This window comes from Biomphalaria glabrata, chromosome 2 (assembly GCF_947242115.1).
Source record: "Biomphalaria glabrata chromosome 2, xgBioGlab47.1, whole genome shotgun sequence".
In the NCBI taxonomy this organism is placed as follows: domain Eukaryota; kingdom Metazoa; phylum Mollusca; class Gastropoda; family Planorbidae; genus Biomphalaria; species Biomphalaria glabrata.
Genome location: NC_074712.1, coordinates 51734873 through 51757553, shown reverse-complemented (window position 1 = coordinate 51757553; position 22681 = coordinate 51734873). Strand labels below are relative to the sequence as shown.

Sequence of the window (22681 nt, the reverse complement as noted above, 5' to 3'; positions counted from 1 at the left end):
TTAAATTGACCTCCAGATTTATTGACCTGGAAAACAGATGATGTCAATTGTCTCTGTTTCTGAAGTCAACAATGAAGTGTCTCGTGTCCATAACAACTATATACAGTGGATTATTATAATTACAAAATGCCATATGGATTAGAATGAAGAGAATTTAATGAAAAGTTGGTCTTGTTTGTCCAATTATGCTAGATGAAAAAACAAACAACCACAGGTATTCACAAGTCCAAGTTGTTGTTTTTTTTTGTGCTATAAGTTTTTGATCTTCCTTCATAAAAAAGATTACAATAACCTCGAAGCCAAAAACTTTCCAACAGGGGAAGGAAGCTGGCAGGGCTACATGCTGGGACTCTAAAGACCAGGCAGCCATCCAGAACCGTGATATATATATATATATTTTCAATGCTCAGAGACTCAAGGCAAGGACCAAGGTAAACTACGACTGCATCAGAGACCTGCTATTCGCAGATAGCTGTGCCCTAAATGCCGCAAACAAAGAAGACTTTCAAAAGAGCCTGTCCCTCTTCGCTAACGCCTGCATAAATTTTGGCCTCACCATAAATGTTAAAAAGACAGAAGTGCTGCATCAACCTTCTCCAAATAAATAATCACAAAACCAGACATTCTCATAGATGGCCAGAAATTAGCAAACGTCAAAACGTTTGTCTATCTGGGAAGCACCATATCAGCAAACGCCAACCTAGATGATGAGGTTGACTTCCGTGTTGCTCGTGCCAGTGCTGCTTTTGGCAGACTTCAAGAACAAGTGTGGCAACAGAGAGGACTCAGCATAGCCACAAAAGTGAAATTCTACAGTGCTGTAGTCCTCCCGTCACTCCTATATACATCTGAGTCCTGGACCCTATATTCCAGTCACACCAAAAAGACTAAACTCCTTCCACCTACGCTGTCTAAGGAGTATTGTGAGAGTGAATGTGTTATTTCTTTGTTACTATTTTAGTATGGAAGAGTTATATCCCTTTGTTTATTGTTCCCAGGCATGAATGTGAGCAGTCTACACGTGATGGTGTTACTTACTGACCATGCACCGCTAGCTTTCCTGAACTCGAAAAAGATGGCGAACGAACGATTGACTCGTTGGAGTTTACAGCTCATGGATAACCAGTTCGAAGTCAAGAAAATGCCAGGACACATGAATGTCTTCGCTGATAGATTATCAAGATGTACTTAAGTAATTTTATCTTTACATGACAATGTCATTTTGATTTCGTTCGATATGCTTTGCAATTTTGTTCCATTTCTCATAAGATTGACTTCCGTGTTGCTCGTGCCAGTGCTGCTTTTGGCAGACTTCAAGAACATATGTGGCATATATTATATTTCTAATGTGGCATAACTTTTGCATGTGGATTAACATACGCATTTTTTTTATTCTACACAAAATGCTAAAGAGAGCCGGGGGGGGGGGGTATTATGTCACGTACCAATGTCAATATTTTGTTAATTAAAAAAAAACATATTTAATAATTTAGAATAAATGCAAGTCGAGGTTGAAGGTCAAATTGTTTTTTTTTCCTATGACGTCAGTGACATCTGCCAATCAAGCTAGTAACGCACTTATCACGTGACAGGAAACTATAATTTGATTGTTTACTCCACTCGAAGAAAACAGACACGAGGGGAGAACAAAGACTCGGAATATAGAATCTGGAATCTTCAGTCGACATGTGAGTTTGATAGAACTAGGACGTAGATTACTCTTGAGTTAGAACTAATAGAGATCAGTTTTGTACTTATACTAAATCTAGTAGTTAATTGGAATGTTTTATATTTGATACAGTTTACCATTGTAAATACTGTATTATACGTTACGTGATTTCAAGTTATGAATTAAAGTTTCTGTAATTGAATTTAAAAGGATCTTCACTTATTCAGTCTACTAGATAATAATCAGATCTAGAGATGTACAAGATATAGAATCCCCGGCACGTCACAGTAATTCATCTTATCAGCTGACATCTTCAAGTAAGGTCTACTATTTTAGCACCTCTCAGCACCATCAACGAATTAGCACTTCTTCAGCACCTATATCAACAAGACGAGATCTCGCGACGTATTCAAAGCAAATACACCTGTGCTATATTCTAGACAAAACACCTGTGACAGCTACCACAGGTGTTTCTCCTTAGGAAATGGTTTACGGTAGAAAAGTAAGGGCACCTATGTCTATGAGTAAAAATGTGTTTCACAAATGAATTTATAGAACAGGAAACGAGAAACGTATATGGATATCTCCTTGAACTGAACAGTCGCCTTTGCACCACGTTAAGAGTCGCTCTCTCTCCAATGACACCAAACATAAGAACGAGTAAAAAAAATATTATGACAAGCAGTGGCGTAGCTAAGGTGGGGGGGGGGGGGGAGGGGGGAGAATTTAAAAATCCCCCCCCCCCGGGCCTCCACTTGTGTGTCCGAAATTTGTTTTTAAATAAATTGAATATTACGCCACTGTCATGTAATCTTGCTTTTCACGTTGTTATATAAGTTAGTGACACTGTTGTATGTATTCCACACAGAGTATTAACGCTTTCCGTGCGGGATTACTCACAATTTCAAGGAGTATCTTCCATGACGCTGACTAGTGCTGTGTTACTCTCAGGAAGTAACTTAGTATATAGGGTAAGTTTATTTCACCATCCAGCCGCGGGCCGGCTCGTTCTATTAGATTCATCACGATAGTGCCGTGTTTGAACTCTTATCATTGAAGAAGAAACCTGATCAGAGCACTGAAAACAAAAGGAGACCATGAATGCTACGAAGAAAAGTATCACTTAGATGATGATTCATACAGTAGTCGAAGAAGTGAAAATGTCTCTTGATGAGAGAAGTGCTGAAGAGACTCCAGGGCAATACCTTTTACCAGAGTCAGAGAAAACCTCTGAAGTAAATGATACAGATGATGAGCCAAGTGATGGTCTTCCAAGTTCACTTTCTCCAGAAGTGGAAGAAGTTAAGTACACGTTCGGATAGATTTTATCTGCGAGCGAACATTCTGTTTAAGGGGAGCTTATTTTTTTCAAAACAAAGATGCACGATATTTGTTTCCAGTAGAGTTTACCCAAAATAAATCACAAAGTTTGACATCATGGTTCACTAGAAAGCTTCCAACAGAAGAAATTTGCAACCGATCTTGGCTCCTCTTCTCTCTCTAATTTTGTTTTACATGTGTACTGTTTTCTGAGGCCTCTGAAAAGACATCTAGCACATTGATCAAACCTGGAGTTGGTTTCACCAAATGGAAGAAACCTCAAAGAACATGAAGAAGGGCAAGCTGTTTTGAAGAGGAAGTTAGAAGAAGAAAAACTTAAGGCAGAACCAGATGAACTGTCACATATGTTTCATGCGCAAATTTTGAAAAATCAGCAATATTAGAAAGATATTCTGAAGCGATCGGAGCCCATGATGACCCGCTAACTATTGTAAAAAGACGAAAGCTTAAAACCTACGGCCACATTACAAGATCTACGGGGCTCACAAAGACCTTCCTTCAGGGAACAGTGCCAGGCAAAAGATGAAGAGGCAGACAGAAAAAGCGATGGGAGGACAACATTAAAGAATGGACGGGCCTGCCATTGAGAGAGGTTCTAAACAAAGCAAAAAAAGAGAGGAATGGAGAAAGACGGTCGAAAAGTCTTGCCTGGTGCCCCAACGGTCCAACAGACTAAGGGATAGGTAAAGGTAAAAATTCTGAAGCGTGTAGCAGCAGCTATAAAGCACTTAGCAAAAACAAACTCAAGCTTACGTGGTCACAACGAATAACTGAATTAGCCCGATCCTAGCATCTTTGAAATTTCTTGCAGAATGTGATGAAGTTACGATGCACCAGTTACATAGAATCGAATATGGGTAGACACATTATTTGTCACCAGAAATTCAAAATGAGTTCATAAACTTGATGGGCAATAAAGTTAGGGAATCTATTCTAAGGAAAGTCAAGCAAGTTTGTTACTTTTCTCTTATGCTTGATTCACCCCAGATGTTTCTCATCAAGAACAGGTATCTCTAATAGTTCGTTACTTGGATGTAGATAATTTTGAAATAAAGAAGTCCTACATTGGTTACTTTGAAATTGTGAACCCCGATGGACAACATTATGAAAAACTTATTCTGAAAACTCTTAAGTTAAAGACATTGGATAGGACGTCGATCTGTGCAGAGGTCAAACCTATGATAATCTCTTAGACATAAATGAAAGACAACATTTCTCAACTGTGATGATCACTCTCTGCATTCTGCTGAGATAAATCCACCAATTGTCACCTTTTTTTTTGAAACTTTACATGAATTGTTCAACTTCTTTTTCCTATTTCCCTCAGAGATGAGCAAAATTGGAGCTTGGAGAGTAATACAAGGTGGTCGGCAAGAGAAGAAGCTACATCTGCAGTTTCCTTGCATCTCGATAAAATCATCAAACAGTTGGAGAAACTTTTTGAATCAACAACTGAAAGAAGAAACTACAATGGTCTGGACTGGACATAAGGGAAGCTGCTGAAGAAATTAAAACCCTTTCATGATTTCTGCAAAATGATGAGAAACTGACGAAACTGATCACCCAATCCATCGAAAAATCAAAAGAAGGTAGTGAATGCTATTGAATTCCTGTAATCAAAATAACCAGAAGAAAGAAAAGACTTGATGGGGAGTTGAGTTCTGACTGTCAATAGAACTGCAGTTCAAACGAGTTGCGACAGAAGTGCTACACAGACTTCATATGGAGATGAAGGACAGATTCCAAAGGCTGGAAAACTATGTGGACACCTTTGGGTTTCTTCTTGAACCAAGACACCTCTTCGAGTCTATAGATGATGACACGCTAATGAAAAACTGTGTGACTTTTTCCTGTTTGCATGATGAAATACAAGCAAATCGCTAGTTCAATGATGTCATTGATGCACAAGCACTTTTCATCAACAAACCACAATCACAAATTGACATATTGAAAAGCAGGCTTCATATGGTAATAACTTGTGCTCAAACCTTGCAACCTCCATCCGAATACTGCTAACTCAGGCCACTTCCATTGCGTCATAAGAAAGATCATTCTCAAAGCTAAGTTAATCAAAAACTATCTCAGGAGCACAATGACGCCAGAAGGGCTTAGCATGGCTTTAATGTCAGTGGAGTGACAAATACTAGACACTATCGAAGTTATGTTATAAATATCTAAAGAAGAGAGGAAAAATTCTAACCTGAACTACACCATTAGGAAAGGAAACAAACTAAAAGTGTACCACATAAATAGACTTGTAAAAAACCATGCTAGGTCAGACAAAGTAAGTGAAAACAAACAGGACCAATTATTAACAGACTGCGTCACAGCTGTCATCAGTGATGTAGAAGAGGACCAGGAAGGACTGCGGTTTAGCAGATTGACTTACTTTTGAAGTCACCGGAAATAGTGGTCTGCAACATGTTCAAATAAACAAGGAACTTCATGATTTGCAACATAACAACATTGTTCGTGTTCTTAAACACTGTCAAGAACTAATAACAGATATCCCCGGAAAGGCAAATGTTAAAGAATTTAGAATAGAGGTCACGTCAAACAAGCCTATTAACCTAAGACCATATACTGTCCCTATCCATATGAGGGAAAATTTAGATAAAGAAATAAAAAAATATGTTAAAATTTGATATAATAGAAGAATCAGAGTCACCATATGCGTCGTGATAATTAAGAACAAAGATTCGTCGCTAAGATTATGCGTAGACTATAGGCAATTAAACTCAATCACTAAGTTCGATGTTGAAGTAATTCCAGACCCAGAAGATGTATTTGTTCAAATTTGGCCAAATACTTCACAAAAGTCGATCTAACAAAAGGATTTTGGCAGTTGCTCATAGAGGAAAGTAGCCCCAAATATACTGCTTTTAAGGTCCCAAATGGACACTTTCAGTTTAAATACGTCCCCTTCGGTCTTGCTAACAGTCCACGTTTTTTTAATAGAACAATTCGTAATGTCTTACAAGGATTACCAAATGTTATTTTCTATTTTGATGACATGCTAGTTTATAATGATGACTGGGAAAGCCATTTAATGTCTATAGCGCAAGTAATGACTAGACTTCTTACGGTTAAACCAGAGAAATTGGACCTGGGATTCTTCAAAATCACCTTCTTGGGTCATGCTGCTGGCGGGGATAAAATGGAACCAGACCTCAAAAATCTCGAAAAGATTATGGACCTTAGGTTCCCCTCAAATAAGAAAGAAGTTAGATCTCTTTTAGGTCTAGCCAATTATTACAGCTAATTTATTCCATCATTCGCTGACAATGTATTTCCCCTCACCCAATTGATGAGAAAGGGAAGGCCCACGAGGGTCACCTGGAGTCCTGAGTGCGACTTGGCATTGAAGAAGATTCAGTCTTGCCTGTCCTCTTCTCCTATTTTAATTTTATCAAACCCTAACAGTCCTTTTATTGTCCAAACAGATGCATCCGACAAGGGAATAGCTTGTTGCTTGTTACAGCAGGTGGATGGCATCCTTCAACCGGTAAAGTACCTCAGCAGAAAGCTTTTGCCTAGATAGCGGCATTATGCCAGCATTGAGCGGGAATGTTTGTCAATCGTCTGGAGTGTCCAACGTCTAGACAAGTATCTCAGTGGAACTAAATTCACAATCCAGTGCGACCACAGACCATTGTCTTATTTGAAGTCTTGTAAATTTCAAAACAATCGAACCTGCCGCTGGTCACTACTTATGCTTCAAAACTTCCACTTCGACATTGTACACATTGAAGGCCGCAACAATTTTCTAGCAGACACACTGTCAAGACTAACCTAGCAATTTTACATAGAAGCCAGTAAGGCTTAAACTGGAAGAGATTGTTTCCTTCCAGACTTTTATTGTTATAGACATGTAATGTGTCCCCTATTTTCCTACTGTAGTTCTTACAGACCAGTAGGCCTATGTCAAACAGTAGTTATGCCGGCTTTTTAAAGCGAAGATTGGACTTTACAGCCACCTTAGAGTCTATAGGAAATGTGAAATGTGCTCATCTACGACCACGAAGGAGGAGCTATATATATATATTTTTTACATACAACAGAATATTGAATAAAACTACTCTTATGCAGGTTACCATATGGCTATTGTTAATAAAACCCACTGCACAGAAATATGTACTGACATATGCAAGTGAACTGAATATAAAAACATTTTGTCTGGAAAAATCTTCACATAGCTACTCTCATTTACTTAACTGTATCTAGATCAAAGAATTCAGTAAATCAAGATTAAGTATCCGTGACTAAGTCAAGGGTGTATCAACATGAAGTATCCGTGACTAAGTAAAGGGTGTATCAACATTGTTTAATCTAAGGAAACTACTGAAACCAAAAAAAAAAAAAGGAAAAAAAAATTCTAAAGAAGAGGTATTTAGAGTTGTGTCTTAATCAAATGTTTAGTAGACATGGATAAATGTTTTGACAATTTAAAAACAAATTTCCTTCCAATTTATTAGAATGAAAAAGATGCTAATTTAAAAAGATGAAACCCTTGAAGTAAAATTACAGGGTATTGAAATAGACGGCTTGGATGACATGAACTCTACTGGTGACCTGGCAGTGTGACATATTCATGTGTGTTTTATTCATAAATGTTAACAAAGAAAGTTATTTGGTACCATGGCAACCAAAACTGACCCGCATGTGAAGTGAACAATTTCCAGAAAGCTCAGGAGGTCATGATGTAGAGATGAAAGAATGTAAAGGAACTAATTATGTTTTCTTTAATTAGATCTTCGGAACACTCAGCAATCTGTCTGTTTCACAAAACCAAGTTAAGTTAGAATACAGAACCAGTAGACAACAATGTACATATAAATGTACAGGAAATGAAGTAGCTGAGACTTGTCTGGTAGACAACTCTGTAAGTAAAAGTGTTGGAAATACTGGAAAGAATGTTGGGCTGACAACAAAAGTCTGGTGGAAAAGCTGGGAAGAAAGAGAACATTTACAGTGCATTCCAAACATTACACACAATGTTGATCTAGAAGACAAGTTTTAAACTTTCTTAAGCAACAAAGATTGCAGACAGCATAAAACAACAATTGGAAAAGGACATTCTTGGTGGTAATGAAAGACAAACATAATGTTGAAGTAAACCAACAAATCCAAAGCAAAAGGAATAAAAGAAGAAATAAGTTTCTTCAAGAACACCACTCTCTTGATAAAGGGGAAATACTAAGACAACAAAGAATTACCAAATACCAGGATTAAGAATTGTCAAGATGGAAAAATACACTGTTGCATGTAGGTGTGGACATATTTGTTATTTTCTAAAATCTGAGCTCAACCAGCGATGATTTCTAAGATGAGAACAAATTATTGAATAATATATCTGTTTTTCATATAAAAAGAAATAAATGCATTTCAAAATTAACCTATTTTTAGTGATAATACTGATAATTACAATCATCTGGTTATTATACCATGCTACTCTTAAAGAATGTTTTCTTCATACTTTCATCATGTAATTATTTTTATTTTCTGACAATTTTTAAAATCCTTCTTCTTTTTCTGGTTCTGTATTTGTGTAAATATTATATCATCTTTCCTAACATAGGAAGTATATAGATATTATTAAAAAAAAAATTCAGCATTAAATTTCTGATTTTAAAAAATTATCAAAAATAATTATTAATTTAAACATTAGGCCAAATCATCAATTTTTAAGAATACTTATCCATTAATAATCATTACCTTTTAATCAATATTCTGATTATATGAATATAGTGTATGTCAATCTGACTAACAACCTCAATACCACCCACAACCTTGAACCATTATGCTACACCAGCAGTCACAAAAAAAGGTAAAAATGAGTGCTATGATGCTAATTCTTCTATAACATACTGTAACTTGGTTATAACTTTGTCCACATCTTCATGGCTAACATCTTGATGTGTTACGTAGCGAACTTTTCTTTCATAAAATAATGTCATCAATACAGAAATAGATTGGCCGAGGGATTTCTTTTCCTTGTCAGTTACCTGAAAAAACAAAAAAATATTCACTTTTAAAAGATAGCCTAACTGTTTGTAATTTCAAGTGAAGCTCATGTTTAATTTTATATAGTCAGCATGAACAAGTACATTGTCAGTAATGTTAAAAAAAAAATATTCATAAGATTCAATTCCAAATACTTAGCCAACATACAAATGGAATTTGAAAGTCAATATATTGAAAACTAACTAAGCCCTACAAGATAAATTTACAAAAATTGAACAAAATTGTCGAAATATTGAAAAAAAAAAAGTCTTGAAAGTGAGTTTAGTACTTTGATTTAATTCTGCTGTAGACATGAAGGTCTAATTGAGTTTTCTCTTTAATTTAGCAAAGTAACAAAATGTTGAGTAGATAAAATGATTACAATTGTTGAATGTTCAAGGACTTTTACCTGTTTCATTCTGTCAATGAACTTTAGTGGACAAACTCTCTCAAGAATATCAATCATTACAATATTGGATTGGACACCCTTGATATCTACACTACAGATGGAGTTACCTTTCATGGCTGTAATGGCTAAAGACCAAAAACAAAATTAGATTATCAAAATGAAATGATGCATACATGCTGCAATAGAATTTTTTTCAAAAAAGTACTTATTGGAACTATTGACAAGCATACACTCAACTGTATGCAATTTGCACTATCCAAAATATCTCTACATAGCAAACTGTTATTTATTTTTGTCATTACCATTCAATAAATGCTAACTCAGCTCAGGAAGAAAAATGTACAATACGAAAAATGGCAAGCTCCTCTACCACCAAAGCAAAAGCCACCTTAACCTGCGATATTTGTGGACGGAAGTGTCTCTCCGAAATAGGGCTCCACAGCCACATGAGGAAGTGTGCGAGATGAACCATAGTCATTCTACGACTGAAGGAGGCCAACAAGGTGTATTCATATTGTCCCCATTTAGCTAATTGCATTTATTTGTTTTTCTCTTTGAAATACATTTCACAAATATTACAACTCAGCTCATTAAGGAGGGGAAGAAAAAATGTCTTTTATTACTTGGACTGTCCTCAGGTATTGAAATGAATAGCTATGTCTTTGAATGTTATTAAACTTCATTGGTTAAAGGGTTATGATATCACCTTTCAATGATTAGATATCTACAAAAAAAAAAAAAAAAGAAACTATGTTATGCTTTTACATTTTTACCAGCAGAATGTGCTAACAGTGCTGTGAAAATAATAAAACCTCAACTACAAAATATATTTACTTCTCATAAAACTCACTGTATGCAATACTGCAATTTAAAATAAAATTAGATAAAATGTTTTAAAATTGAATTTTTAAAACCGAAAATTAATTAGGTAGTGTACCTTCAGCTATCCTATAGGCTTTCTCATGGTCTTCCCTAAGTTTAGGCAATGTTTCTTCTAGTGCCACCAACATAGGTGCAGCTATAACACCAGCCTGTCTCATCCCCCCACCTAGTGCTTTCCTGGTCCTTCTAGCCCTGGAAAAAGAATCATGTCATTAGCCTTAAAAAATTTTTGTGACAGTGACAGGAGTGGGCCTAGCATTATCATCCAATACATGAATCACTACATAAACACCAACACAGGAATCTGGAAACTGATCCTGGTGGAGAAAGTTCTACTTCTGAAAAACATGATAGTATGATATTGCTATGTGCTGAAAGTTGACTAAAAGAAAGTAAATGGAATATCCTTTTGATAACAAGGAAGATAATACCCAGAGCATTGAAAAGACAAATTGTCAAAACAGAATATGAGCTAGCGGCATATCAAAAAGAGATTAAAGAATGTCTTAGGGCAGAAAATTATGGAGTTCTACAATGATGTTGAGCTGTAGACAAAATTCAATGAAGGAATAGCCAGAGCTGTGAAAATTAGTACAATCTGTGAGATGAAACAAAAAACTATTCAAAAAGGAAAAAGAGAATAAAGTGTGTACAAATATGGATCCCGTTTACCCAAGAATCTCTGCTTCTGAAATCACAGAAACTAAACTCTTATGGAACTGGTGGGTATTTAGTGGTCTACAATAGCTAACATATTTTTAAACTTTCAAAAGACAAAAAAAGCACTAAAAATGAAATTGTTTATTAATTCTAGGTGCAAGAGTGAAGAACTTAAAATAGGTGCAGTTGAAAACTTAATTAGACCATAAATGATAAGTCTCAAATGTTTTGTGATGATACAAGAAATAATCATGATGTAATCATCCAAAGCAAGATTTGTTTGTGAATGTCAATGTTTTTTTATGTTTAGCATTCAAAACCAGCTATTTCTAAATCTTTAATGGAACAATTTAGAAACATTGGTTTAAAGTAACAAGAAAATTTCTTGTTTACTGGGAGTCATTGTGAATAAAAAGATAACTACATCATCAGCAAGACTGAATGAAAATATAAGTAACAATAACAGATGAGTTAAGCGAGCATGAGCAAGGTCAATAAAAGCTAGTTGATCTGACAGAAGTTAATGTACAAGTTTCAGTTGAAAATTTAATAGGAATCCCATTACCATTTCTTTCTAAATGTTTTTTTTTTCCCTTGCATTTATTATGCTGAGAAAATATCCTTGAAAAATGTTTGAAAAGACTTACTGTGCAATAAAATCTTTAGTCCCAGCCATGACTGCTCCAATAGGGCAACATAAACCCTGGGGACAAAAAATTGTATGTAGGAATCACTTAGTAAGAAATGTACAAGTCTAACAAGGTATATTTTTAGTTATGTTTTATAACCCAAGTATTGTTTACAAATATAATACAAATTAAACAATAAAAACTTAAATACTAAACACAGTCAAATTTTACATTGAGAGCACTATTCATTTTGGAGAGTTCTCTGACCACAAAACTCTTCAATAGTTAACATTAAGAATACAATAATCCTTTAGACTTACTTCACATTTCTTTTTACTAAAAATTGGAAATTAAAGTGTCAGCTATTCTTAATCTTCACTATTTTTAACATACGAAAAAAACAACTGCCAAATAGAATACGATCTAAAAGACAAAAACTTGACCAACAAACTAATATAAAATATACAACTGACTCGCAAATGAAAGTCTAAACCTAACAGAGGTTAAAGGCTTAGTAATAAGTTACTTGTTTTCATTGTCACTCAGTAATGCATAACATGAGGGGTTGTTTTAATTGTGCAAGTTGTTAGGATAGACACATGTAGCCACAAGGAATCAAACAATAGTGCAAGTTGTTTGGATAGACACATGTAGCAGAAAGGAATCAAACAATCTATAAGAGCAAAAGTTCTGACAAAAACAATGCTTACTAAAAAAGAATGTCTCAATTTAATTCTGCCTGCAATGAGCAAAACTGATGCAATCAATATGCTCATGTATCAATGTCACTAAATTCTTGCAAACCAAATAGTTTTAAGGTTAACAAGGCCATCAGTTAATTCACAGCTTATATAATAGTGGAAAAAGAGAACATGTATATCACATTTGACAAATGCCAGGTGTATCTTCCTGATTTAACTATAAAAAAAAAAAAAGATCGATAATAAAAAAAAAAACTGGCTCACATTTCTTTAAATAAATATTAGCCTGTTTAAATACTTACTGGAATATGTAACTTTAGAAATATAATTTGCAACCATTGTTCACTATTTAGTGACAGCTTTAATATTTAAAGAAAAACAACAATTAGTCCAGTCTATATATCAACAGCTTACTTTACTAAATGCAATAGCAACAGAGTCAACATGCTGGGCAAAATCTTTGGCTTCTACTTTCAGAGCAGCTGCAGCATTGAATAATCGTGCACCATCTAAATGTACAGATAAATCATGATCTTTGGCAAGCTTCTGTACCTAAGAGTATTAAAAACAATAAATTATTGAAATCTTGTTTTCAACTGTAGGTTACTATTGCAAACAACAAAGGTTGTTAGTATCTAGTCATTTTTAAGATGATTATAATGTCCCAAAGATTCCTAGAGAATTCTAGTGTATAAAATGTACATTACTGCAAACATACTCAAAATCCATTTTATAGTATTTATGTTTTAACAAATATTTAATGAGGAATCTATAATTATTATCTTTCATAAGGTTTTACAATATAGCCATTTCACAAAAAACTTAAAAGTGTATAGAAAAATGATTCAATTGTGGAACACAATCTACAGAAAGTGTATAGAAAAATGATCCACCTGTTGAACATAATCTACAGTTAAAACTTTGCCTCCACATCTGTTTTGTGTATTCTCAAGACATATAGCTCTAGTCCAGGGCTGGTGTACATCAGTCATGGGACGAATCTTAGACTTGATTGCTTTTAGGTCCAGTGTGCCATCTGGGAGATTAGCTACACTTCTGCCTTGAATACCTCCTAGCTGTAACATATACACACACAAAGTCAAGTTAGATTTACTGACATTTTTGTACTGATAGATTGCTAGAGGCCAGCTCTATCCATTTTTTTTTAGGCATGATCTATTTTCTAAGATACAGAAAAACATGACCACAATACATACAAAATGCTTTTAAATAGGGTTACAAAAACAAGGAGCTGAAAGCTAGTTGGACTAATCATTGAATTAACCCAATGTATACTATAACAGCTATCTAGGTCAAGAAAAAAAAAACATGAAATTTAAGAAACAAAAAAATGAACAGTGTAGCATTTAAAGTTCAAACCCACAGCTTTGTACAGCATTTGGAATGAGCATGATTAATGAATATTCCTCATAACATGTGGAACACAGAGTTAGAGTCAGTGAGATATTTAACAAAATTATATAATCTAACTATGGATACATGGATGCCTGGCCAAGTGGTATGAGCTCCGAACTGTTGTCACAATAGTCCTAGGTTTAAACCCTGCCTACAGCAATCCCGTCTTTTTGCTAAAGATTTGAGATAGGACAATCTTTATTTCTAAAGAAATGTCTTAAACTTTAAAAGTCAAATGTGTTAGATTATCCCTGTAAATTTTCTAATTTTCTATATCTTTTTAGTTATGTTTTAGTGTGAAAACAAGGCTGACCAGGTATAACATGGTGTCTTACTTTCTTAGAAGACCTAAAATACATGGGCACCAGATGGGAAGAAGCTGTGGAAATTGCCTATGACTAATTTCTGTGGAGAAAGCTTGCCACCCTATGTGCCAAACCTAAGCCAAAGTAAATCTAAGTGCACACTATGTGATTTTCTTTGAGTGCAAGAGTTTCGAAACTGAACATATGGAATCTGTTTACAGGTGAATGAATACATTCGTAAGAAAAAGTTATGTTCTAATTAGAGTAAAACTAACCAATTCAGTAGTAAAGTCTTAATTAAATCAAAGGATGCTAAGTGACCTGTGCAAGCCCAGACACCTCATACATCAACATGTGAGAATCTTCTCCTAGTATTACTTCATTAAATCTCCCATTGCAATGAACAAGCACTGAAAAAAAAATGTTCAACAGAATCAAACATTTGTTCTTATTGTTAGCATTGATCTCATGAAATCAAACATACTTTTTGAACATTTGTTCAAAAAGAATAAAAGAACAACACTACTCATTGTGTAAATATAGATCTATAATTTTCCAAGTTTGGGTTTTAAGTGTAACAGTGCCAGTTATTCTAAATTGCTACAGCTATAATCAAACCAAAGTAAACTGTGTTTAGAGACATAAACTTGTGATTAACTTGTGGTGGAATAGCCTCTGTAAGAGAATGGTGTATATATATATATCTATACCATTAAAGATTTTCACATTCCTTTTCAGCTTAGATACTGGTACCATAATTTATAAGTAATTTAAAATTCAACATTAAAAGCTTTATTTAAAAGTTTGTTCTTTAAATATACCCATAGAACAATTTTTTTTTTAAATAATTTTAATATTGTTTAATTTATATTTGATCTCGTTTTCATAATTATATTTCAACAGAATATGATGTGATGAAAAAAGAACATTATAAAAACATTTAACAAGACACTCTCTCTATTTATAGGATATTGTGGTCTCTGTGTTAGTATATTTGAATACAGATGATCTTTGGTTTAAATGTTAGTATACTTGAAAACATGAGATGCGATAGCTGAGCTTCCTTACTGGGGTCTGGGGCTCTAATCCTGGTGAAGACTAAGATTTTTTTATTTCGGGATCTTCGGGCGCCTCTGAGTCCACAGGGCTCTAATGGGGACCTGACATTTGGAAAAAGTAAAGGTGGTTGGTCGTTGTGCTGGCCACATGACAACCTCGTTAACAGTAGGCCACAGAAACAGATAACCTTAACATCATCTGCCCTTTATATCACAAGGTCTGAAAGGGGAACTTTACTTTTTACTTTCATACTTGAATATCATTTGGTTTAACTCTAGAGGAAACTGGGAATTTTGTATTTTTAAGAAGTTTCTTAATGAGTATCTAAATTTGAACATGAAATTATTGGATGTTCTACAACTCATAATACACCATCTCAAACTGATGTTTATAAATTTAATTTAATCCAAGCTCTGACTACCTGAAGCTATGTTTGCCATTGTGTTGGTTGGAACAAGAAGTGCAGCCTCTTTCCCCAAAAGATTGGCACATGTTTCTTGAAGTTCTGCAAACAAACCAAAAATTATGAAATACTTCACAGAGTCAATTTACACAAAAACCTTAATTACAATGTTTGTAAATAAAAATAAAGTTACTTTTAATCAAACACATTGATTTCATGTCAAACTTGGACCTTACTACTATCTTACTGTTAACTGTAGGATCTTCTTCATAAACATCATCTCCAACTAAGGCGTTTTTCATGGCCACTCGCATCTTTGCTGTTGGCCTTGTTACAGTGTCACTTCGAAGGTCAACAGTGTTGACATCAAGAGAGGAAAAGCATCTTGCATTCAACTTGAAGACCCCTCTTAAAATTCTGCTTGATGTAATCATTTTGCTAATCTAAATGATATTAGATTCTAATTAATATTAGATTCAACTATTAACATTAATATATATCTCAATCTAGAGCTAGATCTATGTTATAAAAAATGATTTTGAGAGATGCAGACAGCAAATTGTGTTATTGTTTACTATTTGCAGGTTTACATTGAAAAATCTCCATGTTTCTTTTTTCTAATTTTATTGTCCGAGACAAGAAATTTTGCATTTATAATATAATGGATTTAAGCATTCAAATTAGTGCATTTTAAAATGATTAATTGCAAGTGCTCTACAAAATTTTTAAACTGTTTTTTTAATGAAGTTTATGAAAAGAATTTTAATGACTATTTTACTGCGCAGTGTTATATTTATTTACAATTTTTAAAGCTATCTATCTGAAGCATAGATATATATCTATATATAAAATACTATAATTATAATTAAATAAAATAAAACACATTATATAGAGATCTATTTGTTTTATTTATGATGTTTTGGCTCATTGAATATGAAGACATAAATGCATACATTTGTACTTTTAGTTTAATGCTCTTGTTGATTTAATTCACTTTTTTTCATTGACTTTATCGAGTATTATTACAAATTTTAACAGGATACATGTTAATGAAAAAGGGCGTGAAGCTTCAAACTCATATTATATCTTCAAAAATTTTTTTACAATCCAGTCCCTTAAAGTTCATCAGTCAGTAGTTTGGGTCACTGAAATTTTTGTTTGGCTTTACAAAGACAAAGGACAAAGAAGGCTAATATTTAATGACTAAAATTTAACTCAAAAAAATAAACATAGTAATATTGGAAAGCATTTATCGACTCAAGTTCTAACTAATTAAGTCTAGTAAAGTAGGTCCCATTGCTCTCTTGCTGCTCAGTCATTGCATTGTGATCATTTTGGAATTTTTTTACTTAGTACCTAATCAACTTCAACTACTGTCCCAGCCAACAAAGCTACCTGTTCAGGTCTGGGCTGAGTTTAGGCCTGCATGGGGAACCGGATAGTTGTGCTGGCTCATTTTTTACTTTCCTAGCAAGCCCGGGGCCCATTCCAAACCTTCCTTTGATGAATGGGCCCTTAAGTAACAGGGGATGGAGAGATTCGCCACTTTGCTTCACTGCTCAGCGTCAGCTGGCAACCTGATTTTAGTGTAATACAGGTAAGGTCCCATCACCTACCCCTTTCTCATCCTACTGACAATGAGTAAATTCCCCGCCTCACTCTTATCTTGGATGAGACCATCAGGCAGAAACTCATTGCATTATGAAATTCAAGGGGTGGGAAAGAAAATTAAGAGCTTATTATAATTGGCTCAGATTGTCTCTCAATTAATTATAAACACAATAAACCCACTAAATGTTTTAATATTTTGTCTTATATTTTATATTATATAACATTTTATTTCTCTGTTGTTTTTTTTTTACATTTAAATATTTTGTTTTATTTTATATGAACTTAATCTGTGAGTTATTCATGAAGCTAGTATGACTATATTTTTACTATATGTATATGTAGTTATGTAGATCTATACTGTAGTAGATACTTGATGTCTAGATCTTATTAAATATATTATTAAATGATCTATGATTATGATATGAAAACAATTAGTTACCTTACGCCACTTCAGGTTTAAGTTTAAGGCAGTTTTTAGTCTTAAGACTAATCTTATATTAAGTGACTAAGAGACTTTTAACGTAAACAACAACGCCAATGGTTTCAGTCGTATTGAGAATGAGTAATTACTGTAATAACATATGATTATGACATTATCCATTAAATTTAAATATTTTAAATGACATTTAAATTTTTAATGATTTGAATTTATAATTATTATTATCTAAATAATAAATTAAATAGTTGTATAGTAGATCTAAAATCTTGATCTGATATTATCTTATATAATACAGACTTTACTTCAAAAAGGAAGATGATTACGTCCTACGCTTCATGCATATTAATATTAACCAATGACTTAAATTCTGCCAAGTCACTGGTTTTCTTGGCTAGCTCAGGCAACCCATTCCATGCTCTAATAGTAAAAAGTAATAGCACTAGGGAAGAAGGAGTATTTGTACAAATTTGTCCTAGCATATGGGACAAGGAATGTGCCTTTTTTGTGTCTTTCAGAGTATTTTATTAAATTTTGTTTTTGTATTTTTGAAGATTATGGTTCAGTGTTTTATGTATAATTGCTACTTTACTTTTGAGTCTTCTGTCCTGAAGGCTTTCTAAATTTAGTGATTTTACTAAAAAAAAGGTGTCACTGTGTTACTCAAGTCAAATGTGAATATTCATTTGTTATGAATTTCACTGCTCTATTTTGTGTCTGTTCCAGTTTCTTATTAATGTTTTTTTGAGTTGAGGGGTCCCAAACAGAGGATGCATATTCTATTATTGGCCTAACCAAGGTTAAATAACATTTTAGTTTTATGTTCTTATTTGATTTATTTATATAAATTTCTTTAAATAAACATTTATTTAGTAATTAGTAATGCTTTGTTTGATTTTTTATACTATTTAAATTTATAGTTTCATCAATATGATGAATATGTCAATATGAATATGTGAATATGTGGATTCCATGACAGTTTTTCATTTATTATAACAGTAACTCAGTAAGTATAAGTAGCTTCTTATATTAGGCACAGCTCATCGAAATATCCTTTAAGAAACACGTCGCTTTTTTTGTTTATAATTAATTTGTTTTTATGTTTGGAGCTAAAAACGATGTTTCGGGACAGTGCATGTCCAATTTTAGATAAGTTCCTGTATTTTTGTTCCGCTTTTCCAAAGCAGATGGCAGTTTTTTAGATTCTTGGTAACCAAGTATGTAAAGCTATTGTTTAAACCTCCCCCGGCATTTCATACCCATATAAGGGATGAAGGCTATATTATGAGCCTGTTTGATCGTAGGCTGGTGGATCTATCAAAATAAGCTTCCAAACATCTTTAGAAAGACATTCCAATCACATTCATACTGTTAGCTGTTAAATAAAATTTAAAAAGGAGGTGTTTCAATGAATAATAATGAATTAAACACATTCTCCTATAGTGCACAAGGCAAAATCGTAATAAGAAATATTATTGGGATTAATAAATCTATGATTTTTTTCAATAAATAAATGTGACCTAGATCGAGATATCTAGAATATATAATTTATGAATGAAAGAAAAAGTGCAGGCTGCTAATTTGAAGCCAGAGACCATGATGCCCACTGCAGGTGATCACGCCAGGCGAGCGCTGGTGGTGAGGAGAGGTATACACTAAGCGTGTAGTGTCACAACCTATCATACAGGCAGTGGAGGGAAGGGGAAGAGAGTCATGAAAAGAATTATAAGCATCTATGGGAGGGAGGGGATGTTAAGGTGTAACAAAACGAACATCCAAATTATGAAAAGAAGAGGGTCCTTGGATGGGAATTAAAAGAAAGAGACAGTGAATACATGTAGCCTAGTTGAAAATATCATGTTTATTAAATTTTATAATAATTAATAGATATATAATTATATAAATTTATTTCCTGTCTGTTTCTACACATAGATTATATAGGTAGGCATATATATATATATATATCTAGAGACTAGAGAGAGAGAGAGAGGCAATATACTATAAATACATATTGCAGAAGTGAATCTACTTCTTTTAATACAATCTAAATAATTTTTAATTAACACAGATATAATTTATTAGCAATAACATTTACATAGTGGTGTTTCTTAACGGTGCTCGATGTGCGCTAAAGGAGAAGGCACAAAAACTGCTTGAAGTGACCTGATTTATTTTAAAATAAAATCTTGACTATGATGGGTGGTAATACAAAGGAACACAGCTATTTTTATAGTCCTTTAGACTACTTTAGTTGCAGAATAAGAATCTGCTTTCAGTTTTTTTGTAAGTTAAACCGTCACCAAATAAAAAAATAAAATAAAAATTTGACCTAGTTCCCGAATACGGTGTGCCTAATATAAGAATCTACTATAAATATAATTAACACCTGATTCTAATAAACTAAGTTTACTAACTTTACTAAGTGACACTGACACTAAGTCTTTACTTTAGTCTAAAGTTAAAAACTATCTTTAATCACCGGATAATTTTATTTAGATCTAGAATAGATTTAGAATTATTAGAATATAGTTTATACTTTTTTATCTAGATTTTATTCTCGATATCTATTCGATCTGAGTGACACTCTCACTCAGTATTCATCCCTTCTTTTCAACGAGAGAAACAAGTTTCAATATGTGATCACGATTATTAAAAACATATATAGGTGTGTGATCATGATCAAAATTATACAAACAAATATATAGGTCTGTGAATATTTTTTTTTTTTTTGTCTTCATATCACGTGATTTATGTCATGTGATTATCTAGTATACTCAGTATAGTTATATTATTTATAGTTATAGAGATAAAAATAAAAGTTTTAATTAAACAAGTGGATTTAGATCTAAATCTAAAAAGATTGTATCTATTAAAAATCTATTATTATAAAATATAGATCTAGTTCTAGATGATACTAGGCTTAGACTTAGACTAAGAATTAGATCTAGAATCTAGACAAGTGATTCGATTTCGACAAGTAACAAAGTAATGAAAGTTGATTATGTCAAGTGACTCAAGTGAGTCAAGTGTCGTGATTAGAATTAGACGAGAATACTCATTATACTGCGAATAGTCAGTAAAGTTGAGTAAAGTCAAAGTTATGACACTATAATTTATGAGCAATATGATTATAAATTATAGTTATAGGCATATTTTAAAGTAGTAATTTACTTTTACTAATTTATTAATCAGTAATGTGTAACTTACAAACTTTAAACTTAGTAAAGTAAAAAAGTCATTAAAGTAAAGTATCAGAATGCATGTAGTATATGTAACTGATATACTATGATAGTGATAATTATTTTGATCTCTTTCATTAATTTAATTGACTATTATGTGTATATATAGAAACTTGAAGCTTCGTGAAGCCAATATATTCCAGTTTACTCTTCCCTTAAATTGGAGGCGTTGTGACTGAGTAGTAAAGCACTTGGCTTCCAATCTGAGTGGTCTCTTGTTCAAATCTTGGTGAAGACATGGGTACTTCACATCTAATATTTATGTTAGGAAAATAAATGCAGTTGTTCATTATGCTGGTCATATGACATCTTCCTTAACCATTGATCATTGAAACAGATACATTTTACATCATATGCCCCCATAAATTGCAAGGTCTCAAAAGGGTTATTTTTTTCTTTATTGTGATAATAACTATGAAATAATTTTTTATAGTTTTAAATTAAAAAATTATACTCACGCTATATATATAGGCCTACATTTATCACACTCATTATACAAAATTTGAACTGATAAAAAAAAAAATAACAAAAGGTTTATTAAAAATTTAGAATAAAATTATAGCCAATAAGTCAATAATATTTGAAATTTTATAATACTATTTTTTTTTTTAGAATATTCTATGCAACAATGGATAAATTTCATTATTGGAGAAAAACTGGAAGCAAGTTTTTTCTCTCACTATCCTGACCATTGTGATATTTAGCAGAATCTTGTAATGGCAACTAGCAAAAGAAAAACTTATGGAACTCAGGAAGAAAAAGAGCCTTTGATTGGTGAACAATCCCATTGCACTGTGAGTACATTAATCATACTAAACAGACTTGACTTTATATGATATTCACAATTTAATTTATTGTATACAATTTTTTTTTTAGCACATGTATGCAAATAACAGTGTGTATTTAACAATATATATATTTTTGCAGTGCTTTTAATTTATACTGCATTAGAGTATTAAAAAATTCTTAAGTATGGAAGCCAATAGTTTCATGGAACAAACATTTTATATATATGTATTTTTTTATTTTTTTTTTGCAATTCACTGTAATGAAAGCAAGTCCAAGTGATCTATATCATTGGTTGTATGCACCTGTCTCTTAATTGGTATTAGTTCCAATTATACTGCTGCATTAACATTTTAGACAATTTATGGAAGAAACAGGGCAGATAAAGGCATAAGTGAAGGAAGAGGAAATGACAAAAAAAAAATGTTCCAATTAAAAATGTTTTATCTAACATTATAACTTGAAATGATAAAAAAAAAAAGAAGTTAATTTGGGAATTTTTCCATGAATATTTTACACCCCTAAATATATATATATATATAATTGTGTGTGTGTTTACTGTTTTATTTATGTGCCTGTTGTGGCTAAATCTTGCAATTGGTTTGTAGTTAATTTTGTTTGTAGTTTACTTGGTTAATAGCATCAGGATGATAGGTGAATAATAATAATTTTACTTAATTATTATACATGGAGAAATTATGCTTTGAAAAATTTCTTTTAATAGATGCTAATATTGATAGAAACAAAAGATGTGCTATTTTTGGTACATAAAGGTGTGTGGGCTATAGCATTGACAGGGCCATGAACATAATTGTTTCATTTGATTTCAACAATAATTCTTAGTTTTTAACATTCTTTTTTTTTTAAATCAGTAACAGTTCTCACTCTTATTTTCATTCCTTTGAAAGTCTAATTAACTTTGGGATTTTCTTACACAATCTGCATCCTGATTCACATGATGAAGGAAGTTGTGCATGGAACTGTTTCATGTAGAGTGCAGGATAGAAAGACTTAGATATAGTGTGATAGTGGGGTGTAGGCTGGGGATGTGGGGGGGGGGGAGAGAAAATGTGACAATAAGAAGGAAAGGAAATGAGTGAATGGTTGGTTGGGTATTTGGTGTAGATTTAAG

General features: G+C 33.0%; 2 protein-coding genes across 8 annotated transcripts in view; one reads left to right on the top strand and one right to left on the bottom strand.

The window, feature by feature from the left end:
* Positions 1 to 396: 396 nt before the first annotated feature.
* Positions 397 to 20170, bottom strand: LOC106055111 (uncharacterized). Of its 2 annotated transcripts, none has more exons than XM_056021296.1 (10): positions 20061 to 20170; positions 15725 to 15920; positions 15496 to 15579; positions 14337 to 14425; positions 13188 to 13370; positions 12709 to 12846; positions 11612 to 11667; positions 10360 to 10496; positions 9423 to 9547; positions 397 to 9015 (listed from the first exon to the last, which is right to left on the bottom strand). In XM_056021296.1, exons 2-10 carry the CDS (start codon positions 15909 to 15911, stop codon positions 8851 to 8853), a joined length of 1164 nt encoding a protein of 387 aa, XP_055877271.1. In that variant the 5' UTR covers positions 15912 to 15920; positions 20061 to 20170; the 3' UTR covers positions 397 to 8850. The 2 variants fall into 2 exon arrangements, with proteins under 2 accessions (XP_055877271.1, XP_055877270.1); XM_056021295.1 differs by having other exon boundaries at positions 20004 to 20145.
* Positions 20171 to 20291: 121 nt separating this feature from the next.
* Positions 20292 to 22681, top strand: part of LOC106055100 (sodium-independent sulfate anion transporter-like) — a 47929-nt gene continuing 45539 nt past the window's right edge. Inside the window, exons 1-2 of one of the 6 annotated variants that reach the window (XM_056021289.1) lie at positions 20292 to 20509; positions 21376 to 21557. In XM_056021289.1, coding sequence (XP_055877264.1) covers positions 21480 to 21557 — 78 coding nt within the window. In that variant the 5' untranslated portion in view covers positions 20292 to 20509; positions 21376 to 21479. Of the gene's footprint in view, positions 20606 to 20804; positions 21137 to 21375; positions 21558 to 22681 lie in introns of those variants that run through there. The other 5 variants (XM_056021287.1, XM_056021288.1, XM_056021290.1 and 2 more) reach the window with 5 other exon arrangements.

What these genes read in the sequence shown, in the direction of transcription:
- LOC106055111 (XM_056021296.1), bottom strand. Translation starts at nt 15,911, where the DNA reads ATGATTACATCAAGCAGAATTTTAAGAGGGGTCTTCAAGTTGAATGCA. An exon ending in AGAAGATCCTACAGTTAACA is followed by an intron (nt 15,580 to 15,724) that starts GTAAGATAGTAG and finishes GTTTGTTTGCAG; the next exon opens with AACTTCAAGAAACATGTGCC. An exon ending in TTGCTATTGCATTTAGTAAA is followed by an intron (nt 11,668 to 12,708) that starts GTAAGCTGTTGA and finishes TTTTGTCCCCAG; the next exon opens with GGTTTATGTTGCCCTATTGG.